The 12,608-nt window shown below is 41.2% G+C and overlaps 1 protein-coding gene, 1 long non-coding RNA gene and 2 pseudogenes across 3 annotated transcripts; all 4 read right to left on the minus strand.

The window, feature by feature from the left end:
• Positions 1-350: 350 nt before the first annotated feature.
• LOC145500742 (uncharacterized) lies at positions 351-680 on the minus strand. Its single transcript, XR_014051139.1, has 2 exons — positions 614-680; positions 351-448 (listed from the first exon to the last, which is right to left on the minus strand). It is a non-coding gene; the product is annotated as an uncharacterized LOC145500742 (long non-coding RNA).
• Positions 681-2,959: 2,279 nt separating this feature from the next.
• LOC145500740 (uncharacterized) lies at positions 2,960-4,014 on the minus strand (annotated as a pseudogene). The gene is made up of 4 exons (XR_014051138.1): positions 3,931-4,014; positions 3,681-3,812; positions 3,526-3,605; positions 2,960-3,372 (listed from the first exon to the last, which is right to left on the minus strand). The product of XR_014051138.1 is annotated as an uncharacterized LOC145500740 (transcript).
• A 38-nt stretch (positions 4,015-4,052) lies between these two features.
• Positions 4,053-5,162, minus strand: LOC145500741 (uncharacterized). Its single transcript, XM_081480264.1, has 3 exons — positions 5,079-5,162; positions 4,892-4,981; positions 4,053-4,813 (listed from the first exon to the last, which is right to left on the minus strand). Exons 1-3 carry the CDS (start codon positions 5,107-5,109, stop codon positions 4,452-4,454), a joined length of 483 nt encoding a protein of 160 aa, XP_081336390.1. The 5' UTR covers positions 5,110-5,162; the 3' UTR covers positions 4,053-4,451.
• Positions 5,163-5,344: 182 nt separating this feature from the next.
• LOC145500739 (uncharacterized) lies at positions 5,345-5,887 on the minus strand (annotated as a pseudogene).
• Between the last annotated feature and the right edge of the window lie 6,721 nt (positions 5,888-12,608).

Here is a 12,608-nt window from a genome sequence, read left to right on the forward strand (position 1 = left end):
TTCGCATTGTCTTCAGAAAGAAATACCTTGCTGGACCCATCTGATGGAGTTCAAGCAGGACAATCAAACAAACGGCTTCTTTAGAAGCCATCAAATGAAATAAAGCAATGACCAATTAAAATAATTTTTTAATGTTAAGGAAATAGTAACTTACAATTCTGATATTTTTTCAAAGCTGAGAGTTTTTTTACATGATTGGCTGAAACGTCAAACAGAAACTTCTTTAAGTCTGCGCTCTAAGAAAACGGTTTTCTTAGAGCGCAGACGTAAAGACGTTTCTGTTTGTTCGTTTAATACAGCATGCGACAGGAAAGGAAGGTGTGATGTCTTTTACAAACACAGGAAAAAAATCACAACTTATTTTTCTTTTCAGTTTGTCTTCTTTTGCTTTTGTCCCCAAAGTCTTCATCTTCATCCGGTTTCCTTTTATTTGAAGTCTGTTGCGTACCTACGAGAGACGTATCCACTAAGTTAGATAAACTGTATTAAATTGAATATACAAGGTGTCATTCAGTCAGCGCACAAAATACTTGGAGAAAAAATTCAATTCAAAAGTCAAATGAGATTGCATGTATGTGATTAACTATTCCTTTAAGATGAGTTAAATATTTACCTTGATTTTGCAACGAATCTCTGATTGTAGGCTGCTCGCTAATGAAGCGGGCGGCCAGCAACACCATTCGGTCCCTACGAAGGTGACAGATATCACACTATTAGCATGGAACAGCTTATAAACCAACTAAAGCTTTTCTAAAAACTTCAGCTTTAAAAAAGAGAAATCGCTACCTACTATCGAGCGAGATAATCCACCGGTGGCCTCGCCTGAAAATCGGTGCAAATGTAAATGCTTAGTGTAAGAGCTTGCTCTGTAGCATGGGTGAGCTTAAATTCACAAGTTCCGGAAATTTGCCCACTAATAGTATACAAATTTAAACTTAACTTTCAGTAATGCTGTCATTTTTTTCAGCTGTTGTTTGCCTCTTTCTCAATTTAATATATCGATATTCGTTGCCCTATGGTATGCAGGAATTTACTTACTTCGTGTAACAACCCAAGATGTCCCTCTAAGTAAGCCTGCAACTCCTCCATGAAGTCGAAGACATCGCTGTCATTGAATGTAAGCTACATATACAATGAAAGTTTGAAAAGCTTTAAAGCGAGAATTAACGGTCGGTTTGTAACACCAGAAACACGACACTGATGAAAAAAAACCTCTTACCGATCGCGATCTTTGCTGTTCAGCCATACCGGGGAAAACCTCTTTTAACCTTAATACTGGAGCGCGAGTGGCGAGTTATGAGATGTGTGACTGAAACACAGTTGTGGGCACTGGGATCTAGAAATGGCTGCATACCTTTGGCAAGCGGTTATTATACAGCAACTTTGCGTGCGTTTTCAAAATAATGGCTGCGTCCATGGCTGCCCGTCTCGGCTGCCCGGTTTGAATGTTCAATGTCTTGAATGGGAGTTTAAAGGCTGCTAAACTTGTCTGAGAGGTAAGTCTGCTACTAAATAATAATGATAAAAATATTTCACATTTTTGCCCTACTGCGTTGTCTGTTTCTGTTTTATAAAGTTTAGCCCTGGTCAAAAAGCTTATGATAGTCGATGATAGCGCAGGAGAGTTGGTGGTCAGACAAGAAGATGAGTTCCAGCTACCGTCAACTATCATCCCCGTTTGATCAGGGCTTAAGAAATAAAACCACTCAAAATTTGTCAGCTAATAAATACTTTATTTAATGTGACATATTTTATAGATATAAAAAGGTTTAGAATATGAATCTCCAGTGTTTGTAAAGTTTATAAATGAATTCTGAAAATGAAAATTTGGTTGTCTTGTAGATAATTATATATGTATAATTCTACTGTCATGTGTTTTTATATTTTTGCTTGATAATGTTAATTAGTTAATCACATCATGTTATGGAATGTTCATTAATCTTCTCTGGGCTGTGTTGTTTGCGTGGAAATGCGTGGGTAGTCTCTGGCTATTTGTTGTTTGCCACCATTGCACCAGAAAGCTTCATTTTTTTCATATACTTTCTAGGCTGCCTCTCATATCCTCCCAAGTCTTCTTGACACTTCTCGACAAGGAGGACACTTGTGCTGGCATCCCACCTATTTATCTTGCGGTGAAAGAAACATCGAATGTCATCGTTTTTCTTTTCTACACGTGGTAAGTAAAAGATTTGGTAACTGTTACTTATTTGTTCAGTCAGTGGGACAAAGCCCTGGACTGGAGCAATATTTTTAATTGTTCTCTTAACCAAAATAACAAAAAAAAACCAACACACACATTACCTTGGCCGCTAAAGTTCTTTAAGGATCCGTGTATTCTCATCATGGTGGGAACGTGAAACACAAGGATGTGCATATAGGGGGTAATAATAGTTTCTGCCAAGTACCCCGCACCACTGCCAGACATGCTTACCATCAGCTTTCCCCAGTCTCTTGCCTGTTGGTCAGAAAATTGATATGTTGCTCAAAATAAATGCAAATGAACCATGGACACATTAAAACAGTAGTCAATCATCCTTACCTTTACTTCAATATGATTGATGTCCTCTCCAGTGGGATCTGGGCTGTTGATCATTTCTAGCAGCTCTCTAAACTCCTAAAATACAAGCAGTGCTTTTTATATAAGTTCATATATAATAATATATAAATAAAAATATATATGTAAGTATGGTTTTGCTTACAATATTGTTGATTTTACATGATAAATTTTGCTGATAAATTTTAATTATTAACTATCATGTTACTTACATTCCATAGTTTCTGGACAGCCGGTGCTTTGTCTTGAGGCAAGATCTTGTGGAATTGCTCTGGCAGCTTCTTCAGGAGTTTGCGCTTTTCTCCACCCATCAGAGATGTCCATTCATATTTCTTTTTGGGGTCAGCTGATTTCCACACATCAAGGGAGACACCCAGTGACCGCACGGTTGAGAGCAGAGTATTCAGGTGGGTTTGCTTTCTTTGGGATGCTGGCTTACCTTTGTTTTCAGTCTATTGTGAAACAGAGGATGGAAATTAGTTAGTTACCTTGATTGTCTATAATCTGACCTGTTCCAGCTTAGAACAATAATTATTTCCAAACCAAACTACAGGCGGGACGAGTGAGCATGAATGGTCTGGACTTACTATTTCTTCATTATACGTACCTCATCCCAGTCAATGACCTCGAATATGACGCCTTTCTCCAGTCGGTCTGTTACTCTGAGCATTAGATGAAGCTCATCTATGACAATGTCCTCAAGGGAAATTTTAAATAGGGGCTGGTGTTCACATCCTGGATCTTTATGCCATCTTGGTCCAAAGTGTCTTTTCATGCCATCTGAATTGTAGTGTGTGGAACCCACTGACATCTTGCACCTATGAATTGAGATTATAATGGCTATTAAACATCAAATATCAACTAAATTATATTAATCTCAACTACATTCCATTTATTTATTAATTGGTTAAAATATACTTCCTAAAACTGTTTTGTGCACAGTGATCATTTAAAGAATAATGCTAACACACCTGTCATTTTTGTGTATCAAACACCAGATGCAAGAATTGTTTGAGGTTGCCCCTTTCATGCCCATTGCAAGTAACAGGAACTGTTTGGAAAAAAAACATATTATGTTTTAAAAAGCTCAACTTTCTTAGCAGTAACTACCAGTAGGATCACATACCTTGTAATCACCTCCCAAATGAAAATGAAGATTCACTCTTTTACCATATGACTGCATCAATGACATTCTTGAGACCATCTGACAGTGTGCTGTAGTCTTCAGGTCCCTTGACTACAGCAATTGTGTGGTTCCCTAAAACAAAGAACAGAAAAATTGGGATCACATCTCAAACAGTTTTATGCTTCCAGCAACAGATTTAGTTGTTAAAGGGACTCTGCCCTGGATGTTTTATTTTTTATTTATCGTTTACCTGAACTGGACAGAATATTTTGGCCCTCTTCAAGCAGCGAAAATGAGCAAACAAACAGCGAGCTTGAGTGCGACATCCTGGCCCCATCCCCTGATATCTTGACCTTTACTGTTGGTTCTTCATCAAGTGTGTTGCTTAACTGCAATGAAAATTTAATAAAGTTAAAAGTACATAATTGTTTATTATTACAAATTATATATAAATGTTATACATTGTTGTTGATTATCAGAAAATAGTATAAAAAATGGTTAAAAATATAAACAGTACTGTATATAAAATGTATCTTTACATCAAGAACTGTATTTTGGTAAAAAAAATATATAAATTAAATAGTTAAACCCCACATATAAGAACCTGTTGGAACTTGCTTGGCTAAACAGGTTCTTAAATTTTAGGGTATTAAGAAAGCAAATTTCTGCCAGAAGGTTCTTAAATCCCTAGGTTCTTGCATGTGGGTTTTTACTGTATCTCCCTAAGTCAGTTAAATTTGTAGTACAGGCACTATTTCAATTAACTTAATGTCAACTTGCCACAAGAGCAGAGGTTCCCTTTAGACCTAACACTCCTGCATATGAACCATTTTGTAAGTTAAATTTATGTAACATCTTTGTACTTACATATTTTCTTAATTCATTTTCCAGTAGAACCTTGAATGAGATTTCTGCACCCAGACACTCGCCAGGCGTCCTTGTTACATCCCACTTATCATCAAGGGATTGCTGGCAGGCCTCGACCAGGTATGATCTTGGCAATGCTGGCTCTTGTTGTGACAACTCGTGATATGCTTGTGTGGACACTGAACATTTATCCATGATATACAGAATTGACTTTACTTTGTCCTTCTCTTCTTCTGGAAGGTTGTGGCAACACTGAGCTTTCCTTTCTGAAAAGAAACAAAATGGTCTAAGTTAGTAAAGTTTGGTACTTCTGTGATCACATGTGTCCTGTAAGGTTAACTCACCTTTACAACTGTCTCCCTGATGTCCTTGTTCCCGGCTCTGGCTTTCTGAGTTCCTCTCACTGACTGGAGTGTTTTCTTTTTCAGCATCATCTGTCAAGCAAGAGAACAGAATACAGCTATACCTGTGTTTGCTCAATCATTTTCTAGTTATTCTTATGCATCATACTAAACTGCAAAGTTAGTTTACCTGTTTGGCTCAAGTTTATCTCATGGACCATTCCATTTTTGTCTTCAACTATTAATGATTGGGGAATTAGGCCATAGGTTTCCCCAAACCACAGTGCGTCTTGAGCTTTATTTCTGCCAAAAAGGAGAAAACAATGTAAGCAGTGAGATCACACATGAAAAACCATTTTTGTGCGCTTAGGTAATGATTACCTTATAAATTTTTTCTTGGTAACTGAATTGTTTACATGGTTAACGTTTACATTGATTATAAGATTAAAAGTCTACTTACTTTATTTGTGTCAAATGTCTGTGTTGCTGTTTCTTGCCAACATCAGTGAAGTCCTTGCCACGGTGTGCAAGTTCTTGCCGCATCTCCTCATACAGAGAAGCCGCTTCCTCCTCTACATTTCTGGTCTTGGCCAACACGTCGAAAGGTGTCCGCTCGATCTCCCCCAGTTTTATGGCCAGCTTGACCCAAGTCTCTGCTTTTAATCTTTTTCGTTTTTTTCCGTCCTTTGTTCCTTGAACTTTTCTCCAGAATCTTCTAATGCTCTCAGCAAGTGCATTTCCAATACGCTCTTGACCCGATGCCTTCAGCTGGTATCCAAGAGGCAAGATGCTTCATTGGAGCAAGTCGAAGACTGTTTGGGGATGCCCGTGAACTTGTCGCCAGTTATATATTACTTCGCCATTAAGTTGAAGATAATACATCGGACTGTTTACGTCAACAAATGGAGGTACCATATGAAGGAGTAACGGATTGATCAGGTTTTCGAAGAGCTCTGAAAAGAGCTCCCGATCACTAACGTTTTCCATGTTTATGTTCATTGCACGACCTGGTCGGCTATTCGAATAAGTCAGCCGGAACAGTAACCTCAGTTTTAAAATTCGCGGCAATTGTGAACCATTTTACACACGAGTGGCTTTTTTGAATGGGTTTTGTTTTAGTCTTGGTTACCATTGTTATTCGGTCGTAGGCTTGAAACAATAGCCCACTTGCTCGAGACGTGCCATTTTCAAACACAACTACAACTAGCAGTTTTCAAACCGGAAAGAACAGTGGTTCCCGTTGACCGATTTTTAATCTTCAAACATATTTTGGTAGAAAAAGATAAATTTTTCATTTGCCGTTCGTGGGTTGGCGAAAATCAGTAGAACTTTTTAGAAATGTCGTTTTGAAAACAGCCTCCATACAAAAAAAGGCCAATTTTGCTGTATTTTCAAGTGCAAAAGAACAGTCGTTACACTTGTTCAATTTTTGTGTTTTAGCCTTTAAATGTAGATATAGCATTCTTCTTCAAAAAGCCGCGCGTGGGTTGGTAGATTTATACTTCTTGAAACCAGAAAAGCAAGTTTAATCAACGCTACTAAGCCAATTTTAGCCCTTTCTTCTCTTATTGTGAGCGCTCTCGCATTCAAATTTGCCGCTTCGCTGATAATGAATATTTAATGATATCCATGCATTCTGCCCCATGAGGTATGTTAGCACGTGTGGCACTATGATGTCTGTAAGTATGGAAACTTCAACTGTTAAGTATCTCTATGCACTCTGTCCAAATCAAACCATTAGATTTTCTATGAGATATTGACGTTAGGTTTTTGGGTTATTTGTTCTGTTTTAGCTATTTCAAAGTGTACAAAAATGGATTCGAAACTTAGTGGATTCGAGAGAGTGCGACACTTAGCACAGCTAGGAATGTGGGGAGATGAGGATGCAATTAAAAAACTAGAGCTGGACAACTTCGAAATGACAGCTTCTAGAACTCAGTGAAATGGAGAGCAGCACACTGAGGCAATGTCTCAATGTGGCAGGCAAGGAGTACATGGCAGGCGTGAAATTGGGCCTCAATTGTCTGGAACGGTCTGCTAAAAACCTAATCGCGTTAATCAGATTCATCGAGTTGAACGAATTCAATGCAAGCAAAAAAAGACAAATAGAGAGGACATCCCAGCGAAGATGGGTTTTGTTTGTAAAGACACCCTGAGCTGGTTAATTCAGATTGGAGAAGAGAAATCGAGTAAGGCAGTAACAAACCTGATATGGTACACAGAAAAGGTAGCAGATGCACGTCGTGGCTAGACTTCTCCAGGATGCCCTCTGTCAACATCAAGCCAATAGAGAGCAAACCAAGCCACATGTCCTTACAGGTGGACTATAATAGAGCCAATGAGATTGCCACAGCTGCATGCTACATGGGCAACAAGACTCTCAGAATTGTCAATCAATTAACAATGGCAGTGACCACCTTAATGGCCAAACAATATTACCCTACAGAGAAAGTGCTGACTTCCAGAATTGATGGTCAGGACGTGTGCCAGACCCTAGTCTCCGAAATTGAAGAGATTGCATCATGGGTAGACTTCCTGGAGGACAGCCGAAAAGCAGAGCTACGCCAAGACCCCCAAGAAATAGAAGTGGAAGATCCCTCGTATCAACTTGATTCTTCCAGTGAAGATGATTCAGATGGAGACGACGACGAAAGTCAGGAAGAACAGAAGGTTCAAGAAAAAAAGAAGCCTGGAAAGATACATGTTAAGTACGAGAAAGACATTGCAATCACGAAGGATGGCTTGCTGGGGGATTATCAATTCGCAGCCACATCCTATTTGTGTGCAAGGGAACTTGGCATTCAATCTCATGCAAACCTCAAGTCTGGCCCTGAGGTACATGACACAAGTGGGGAAGATGCAATTCTCCATGGACCTCAAAGCAGACAAAGAACTCAACGCTGTCGAGGCCACCAACAAAAACGAGCAAATAGAGGAGCTGAGGCACAATCTTGAAAGCATCAGCATCAAGAAGTCAGCCCAAAAAATAGCTCATCTGAAGAATAGAGAGGCGATGATGAAACAACCAAGAAAATGACTGACACAAGAAAGCGCAAACCCACACAAAAAGAAACTAACTCAGACGGGAAGAAGAGAAGACTAAGTCCCAGTAGGGCACCACCAGAGTCCAGCCAAGCAAAGTCAGATGACCAAGAATTGCAAGGAAAGAAACAAGATTCACCATCAAAAGGAAAGCACCCAGCCATGAGGTCACACCATAAGAAAAAAGCCTGCAGTGTGACTGGATGCAAGTTCTTTGGGAGTGATCTTAAGCGCCACCTTAAGCTGCATGTGAAAAGGGGGGAAACTGCAGAAGAGAACGTTGCGCAGTTGGCCACGATCATGACCACTGGCAAAAAGCAAAGGGGCAAGTAGAGACTGCTTACAAAAGTGGCAAGAGAAAACCTGGCCGGTTCAGAAAATGGTGCCCAGTGCCGGAGTGCAGCAGTATCCTCTTGAATGTTGGAAGACATCTCATCCAATCTCACAGCATCAAGAAGAACAGCATTCAATACAAAAACCTCCTCAAAAGTGTCAAGCAGTATACTGGTCTGAGAGAGATCTCAATGTTCCTTGAAAAACCCGAACAGAGCGCTGAGGAAACTATGGCAGAGAGCAGAGACGACATGAACTACAAAATGGCCATTGGCAAGCTGGCAGAGGGCCGTGGCATAGCAGGACCATCAACTCAATACCAAGCCGTATATTCCGACAATGAGAGCCAAGAGGGAGTGGAGGATGAGTCTGAGGAAGATAAGGAACCATCCGAACCTGAGGACCAGTCCGATGCCAGCTTTGATCCTGTTGCTTCCAACGTTTCTGCAGAGTAGTTCTTTACCACTACCATGCCAGAAAACCCAAGGCATAAGTGGTTGACTGGGTTCTATAACTACTTATCTAGACAGGCAATGGGTGACAAAAAGAAAGCAATCCGCCTGCAACATGCTGGGCAAATGAGAATTCTGCTCGACTATATAGACCCCAAAGGCAACGACATCACCTGCTTGGCTCAAGATGAGGGGGATGCGGTGTGGAAGAGATGGGTCAAACCTACTCTGAATAGCGGAAGCAAGAAGGCAGGAACTGTCATCTCGTACCTTACAACATTTGAAAAGTGACTGACCTATGTCACCAACCCACGTTACAACCAGTCTGGGCCAGCACTTCATCCCGATTTTATTGATATTCTCAGACAAGTCCTGCCCAAAATCAAAGGATGGTGGTCTACTGTAGATAATCACACCCAAGCTGAACAAAACCAGCGTTTCATGGATGAGAGCGACGCCCTCCTAACACCAGCTGAGAAGGCGCAGTTGAAAACTTTAGAGCCCTATGTGGAAGGCCTCAAAGCAATTAACCAAGCCGACCAGGGGAAAGTGCTCTCCCTTCAAGAATACGTTTCTGCCAGAGACCTTCTTGCCATCTTTTCACTTGACAATGGTACTAGGCCAGGCCCGTTAAACAATGCCACACTCGAGGACTACGAGACCGCCAAGACCGAGAAGGGAAATAGAATCATGCTGGTTGCCCATCATAAGTGATCTCAGGAGGGTCCGGCCATCCTGGGTATGACACAAGGACTGCAGCGGCTTATGGAAATTTACATCCAAAAGATAAGAACCCAGTTTGCTCCACAATCCGAGAACCACCTCTTTTTGACAAAAGAGGGCCAGCCATTTCCTGAAGGAACTATTGGCCGAAGGACACAGGCCTTCTTCCTGAAGACCAAGTTGAGAATTGGTGAGAAGCTGGCTAATGTTAGTGTTAGAAAGTTTGTGTCGATGAAAACAAAAGAATAGGCCACGCCTGAGGAGGCAGCCATAGTGTAGCAAGTGATGTGCCATTGACAGAAGACAGCTGAGAGGGCTTACGTGAGGACCAGTCTCACCAAACTGGGGTCTCCGGCTCTTGACATCATTGCCAGGGTAACTTCTGAAGAGAAACCGGAGCCGGAAAAAGGTGATGACATTAACACAGAGAAGCAACCAGCATCTGCCAACAAAGTTAAACCATCAACGAGAGCAAAGGTTGTTGAAGAAAGCACTCCTGACGCAATGAATCGCCATGTCCCGTGTCCTGGCCAGTAGCACCACCAGCAGCAGCTAATCAGTTGACTGATAAAATTGAATCGACATCTTCTGTGTCTGAGCTAACTGCACCACCAGCAGTATCTAAGCAGTTTACTGACAGCCAAAAGGAGGGAGAAAGCGTTGCTGATCCCATTGAATCAGCATCTTTTGTATCCGGGCTAGTTGCACCACCACCAGCAGCTAAACAGTTCACTCTGAGCCAGATGGAGGGTAAAAGCACCCCTGATCCAGAGGAACCACCGTCTATGCACTCCAGCTCAGTTGTTCCACCAACACCTGAAAAAAAGTTAACAGACGAGCAGAAGGAGGCTATCAAAAACCTTTTTGAGCAGGACATAAAAAACAAAACAGATTTCACATTGAAGTATGTCAGAAACAAATGCTGTACTTCTTCTGTTTTGGGACAGTTGGCCCTACAAAAAAAGAGAGTCAAACAGGTCATCAACCACATAAACTACCTGAAGTCAAAACAAGACACAAAGAGCCCTGATGAATTGCCAACTACTTCTGTGGGAAGCTCAAAGGTAAATACATGGCTGATGACTTTGATGACCTGTCCACCCAGTCATTTGGAAAAAGGGGTGTTTGGGATGACGAGGAGACCGAACTGCTGGAAAAATGATTTCACCAGGACACCTTGCCAAGCACCACCATCATTAGGGAGACGCTAAACTCCAATGACCAACTCTTCACCATCTTGAACAGACAGGGCTGGAATAGGACATACACCAAAATAAAAAACATTTTCAAAAAAAGATCCAAGAAAGCATCTGGCCGTCAGTCCTGACGTCTTGTGGACACTGCGGAATGCAAGTCTGTTTTAGAATACAAGAACAACATTAAGTCTCGGACATTCGTCAGGGAAAAAAACATGAGCTGGGGTAACCAACCCCTGGGGATTGCCCCATGAATGTTCCTTGGCTGTTTGATTGCTCTAAAAAGAAAAAACAAAACAAAAAAGAAAAAAATATATGTGTTTATGTCTCCTGGGCAAAGCGCGGTTCTGGAATAACTTTTAAGTTGAGGTTAATCGTGCTGGGCGGTTCTGGAATAACTTTTTAGTTGAGGTTAATCGCCCAATGCCGTTGAAGGGAGTTGAATGTTGTGCTTGTACTGTGATGTAATGTTTATCTTTATGTTTGTGATGTTTTGTGTTCCTCTCACATTAGCCCTACCTTGTCGTGGTTGAGAGGCTTGTGTGCCTTGAGGACACTGAGAGCTATGCTGGCATGAATTGCTGGACAGCCCGAAAGGAGAGAGGCCAGACTAAAGGGGCTACTTCAATGATTTTCAATAAAACACTCATATCTTAAACCAATGTGTTGTTGCAAATGTTTGTATCATAGTACTACAACTGTCCATTTTATATTGACTCAGAGACCAGCGCAAAAGACGTCCAGAACATTCAAAGTACTCCAAATGATAGCCAAATGCATGACGGCTCGTCTGGAAAAATTATGTACACCTTTGTAACATTCTGTGACCCCAAAAACTGTTTCCATAACAGCAACTCTACCTGTTTTGTTATGTGCATATTCATCACCCCACAGAACATGTGCAAAAGACACACACAAAACTTCAAGTAGTCCACAAGAAAAAGAAGTGCCTAATAAGTCTTCTAACCAAATTTGACAAAATTCACCCACAATCTGTAAGATCTAAAGACAAATTGACACTGTAAATAAATTATGCAAATGACATGGAGGGCGATGTTTCACTAAGTGGGGGCCAAGTAACGCAAAGTGGGCAAGGTAACACCATGAAAGGGGGCCATGTTACACTAAGAGGGGGCAAAGTAACACTACGTGGGCAAAGTAGCACTATGAGGGGGGGCAAGGTAACACTTAAGGTGGGCAATGTTAGACAGGAACCTAACCTAACCCTAGCCCTAGCCCTAATTAGGTTCCTGAAGTGTTGTCCTCCCCACAAGTTACCCTAGTCAATGTTGTCTGACGGGTTTAACATTTCACAACTTTTGGATTGTGCGGTGATGTAGTTTAGGCCCTTCTCTACCTTCCAGATGAATTTCAAAACGCAACGTTAAATTCTTTGAAATTTACAGAAGGTCAAAGACACCAAAGGGGGCAAGACAACACAGATGGGAGAATATAGTGCCATCGTTATAGCTATCTAAAAGAAGATTTCTGGCATCTTTGTAGGACGTCATTACAGAAAGTATCGGCGTCGCCGTCCTACACGAAAATACAGATTCTTAAGTATTTTGTATTTGGCGGGAACGACGGGCCCAGGCCTAGTCTCGCTTGTCCAAGGCCGTCCCCGTCCTAGCTTCCCGTCCTTGTTTCTTAAGGTCCCTACTGAGGTGACGAGGGCCCATCAAATGAATGTCAACCAATGAGCCACAGAGGCAAACACCTCTCCAGTTAGGCTGATTGATATCCTTTGAGGTATTCTGACAAAGTTCAAATTCTTAAAGTCGCTGTGAATGCTTTGAAGGACAATCCCTTTCTGGACAGTCAGATTTTTATTTCTGATGATGTCTCAAAGAACATGCGTAAAGATCGAGCAAGCTTCAAAAAGACTATCTCATGGGGATTAAAGAGAGAAGTGATGTCAAATTTGCATTCATACCTTGTTGGTACCGGCACAAATTTTGTTCAAAATTAAAATCT

The sequence above is a fragment of the Orbicella franksi genome, chromosome 10, assembly GCF_964199315.1.
Source record: "Orbicella franksi chromosome 10, jaOrbFran1.1, whole genome shotgun sequence".
Classification (NCBI taxonomy): domain Eukaryota; kingdom Metazoa; phylum Cnidaria; class Anthozoa; order Scleractinia; family Merulinidae; genus Orbicella; species Orbicella franksi.

Bases quoted from the DNA above. Each gene is read 5' to 3' on its own strand.
- LOC145500741 (XM_081480264.1), bottom strand. From the start codon at position 5,109: ATGGTCCATGAGATAAACTTGAGCCAAACAG. The intron at 4,982-5,078 runs GTAAACTAACTT...CTTGCTTGACAG, and splicing joins GATAAACTTGAGCCAAACAG to ATGATGCTGAAAAAGAAAAC. The intron at 4,814-4,891 runs GTGAGTTAACCT...GTTTCTTTTCAG, and splicing joins TCAGGGAGACAGTTGTAAAG to AAAGGAAAGCTCAGTGTTGC.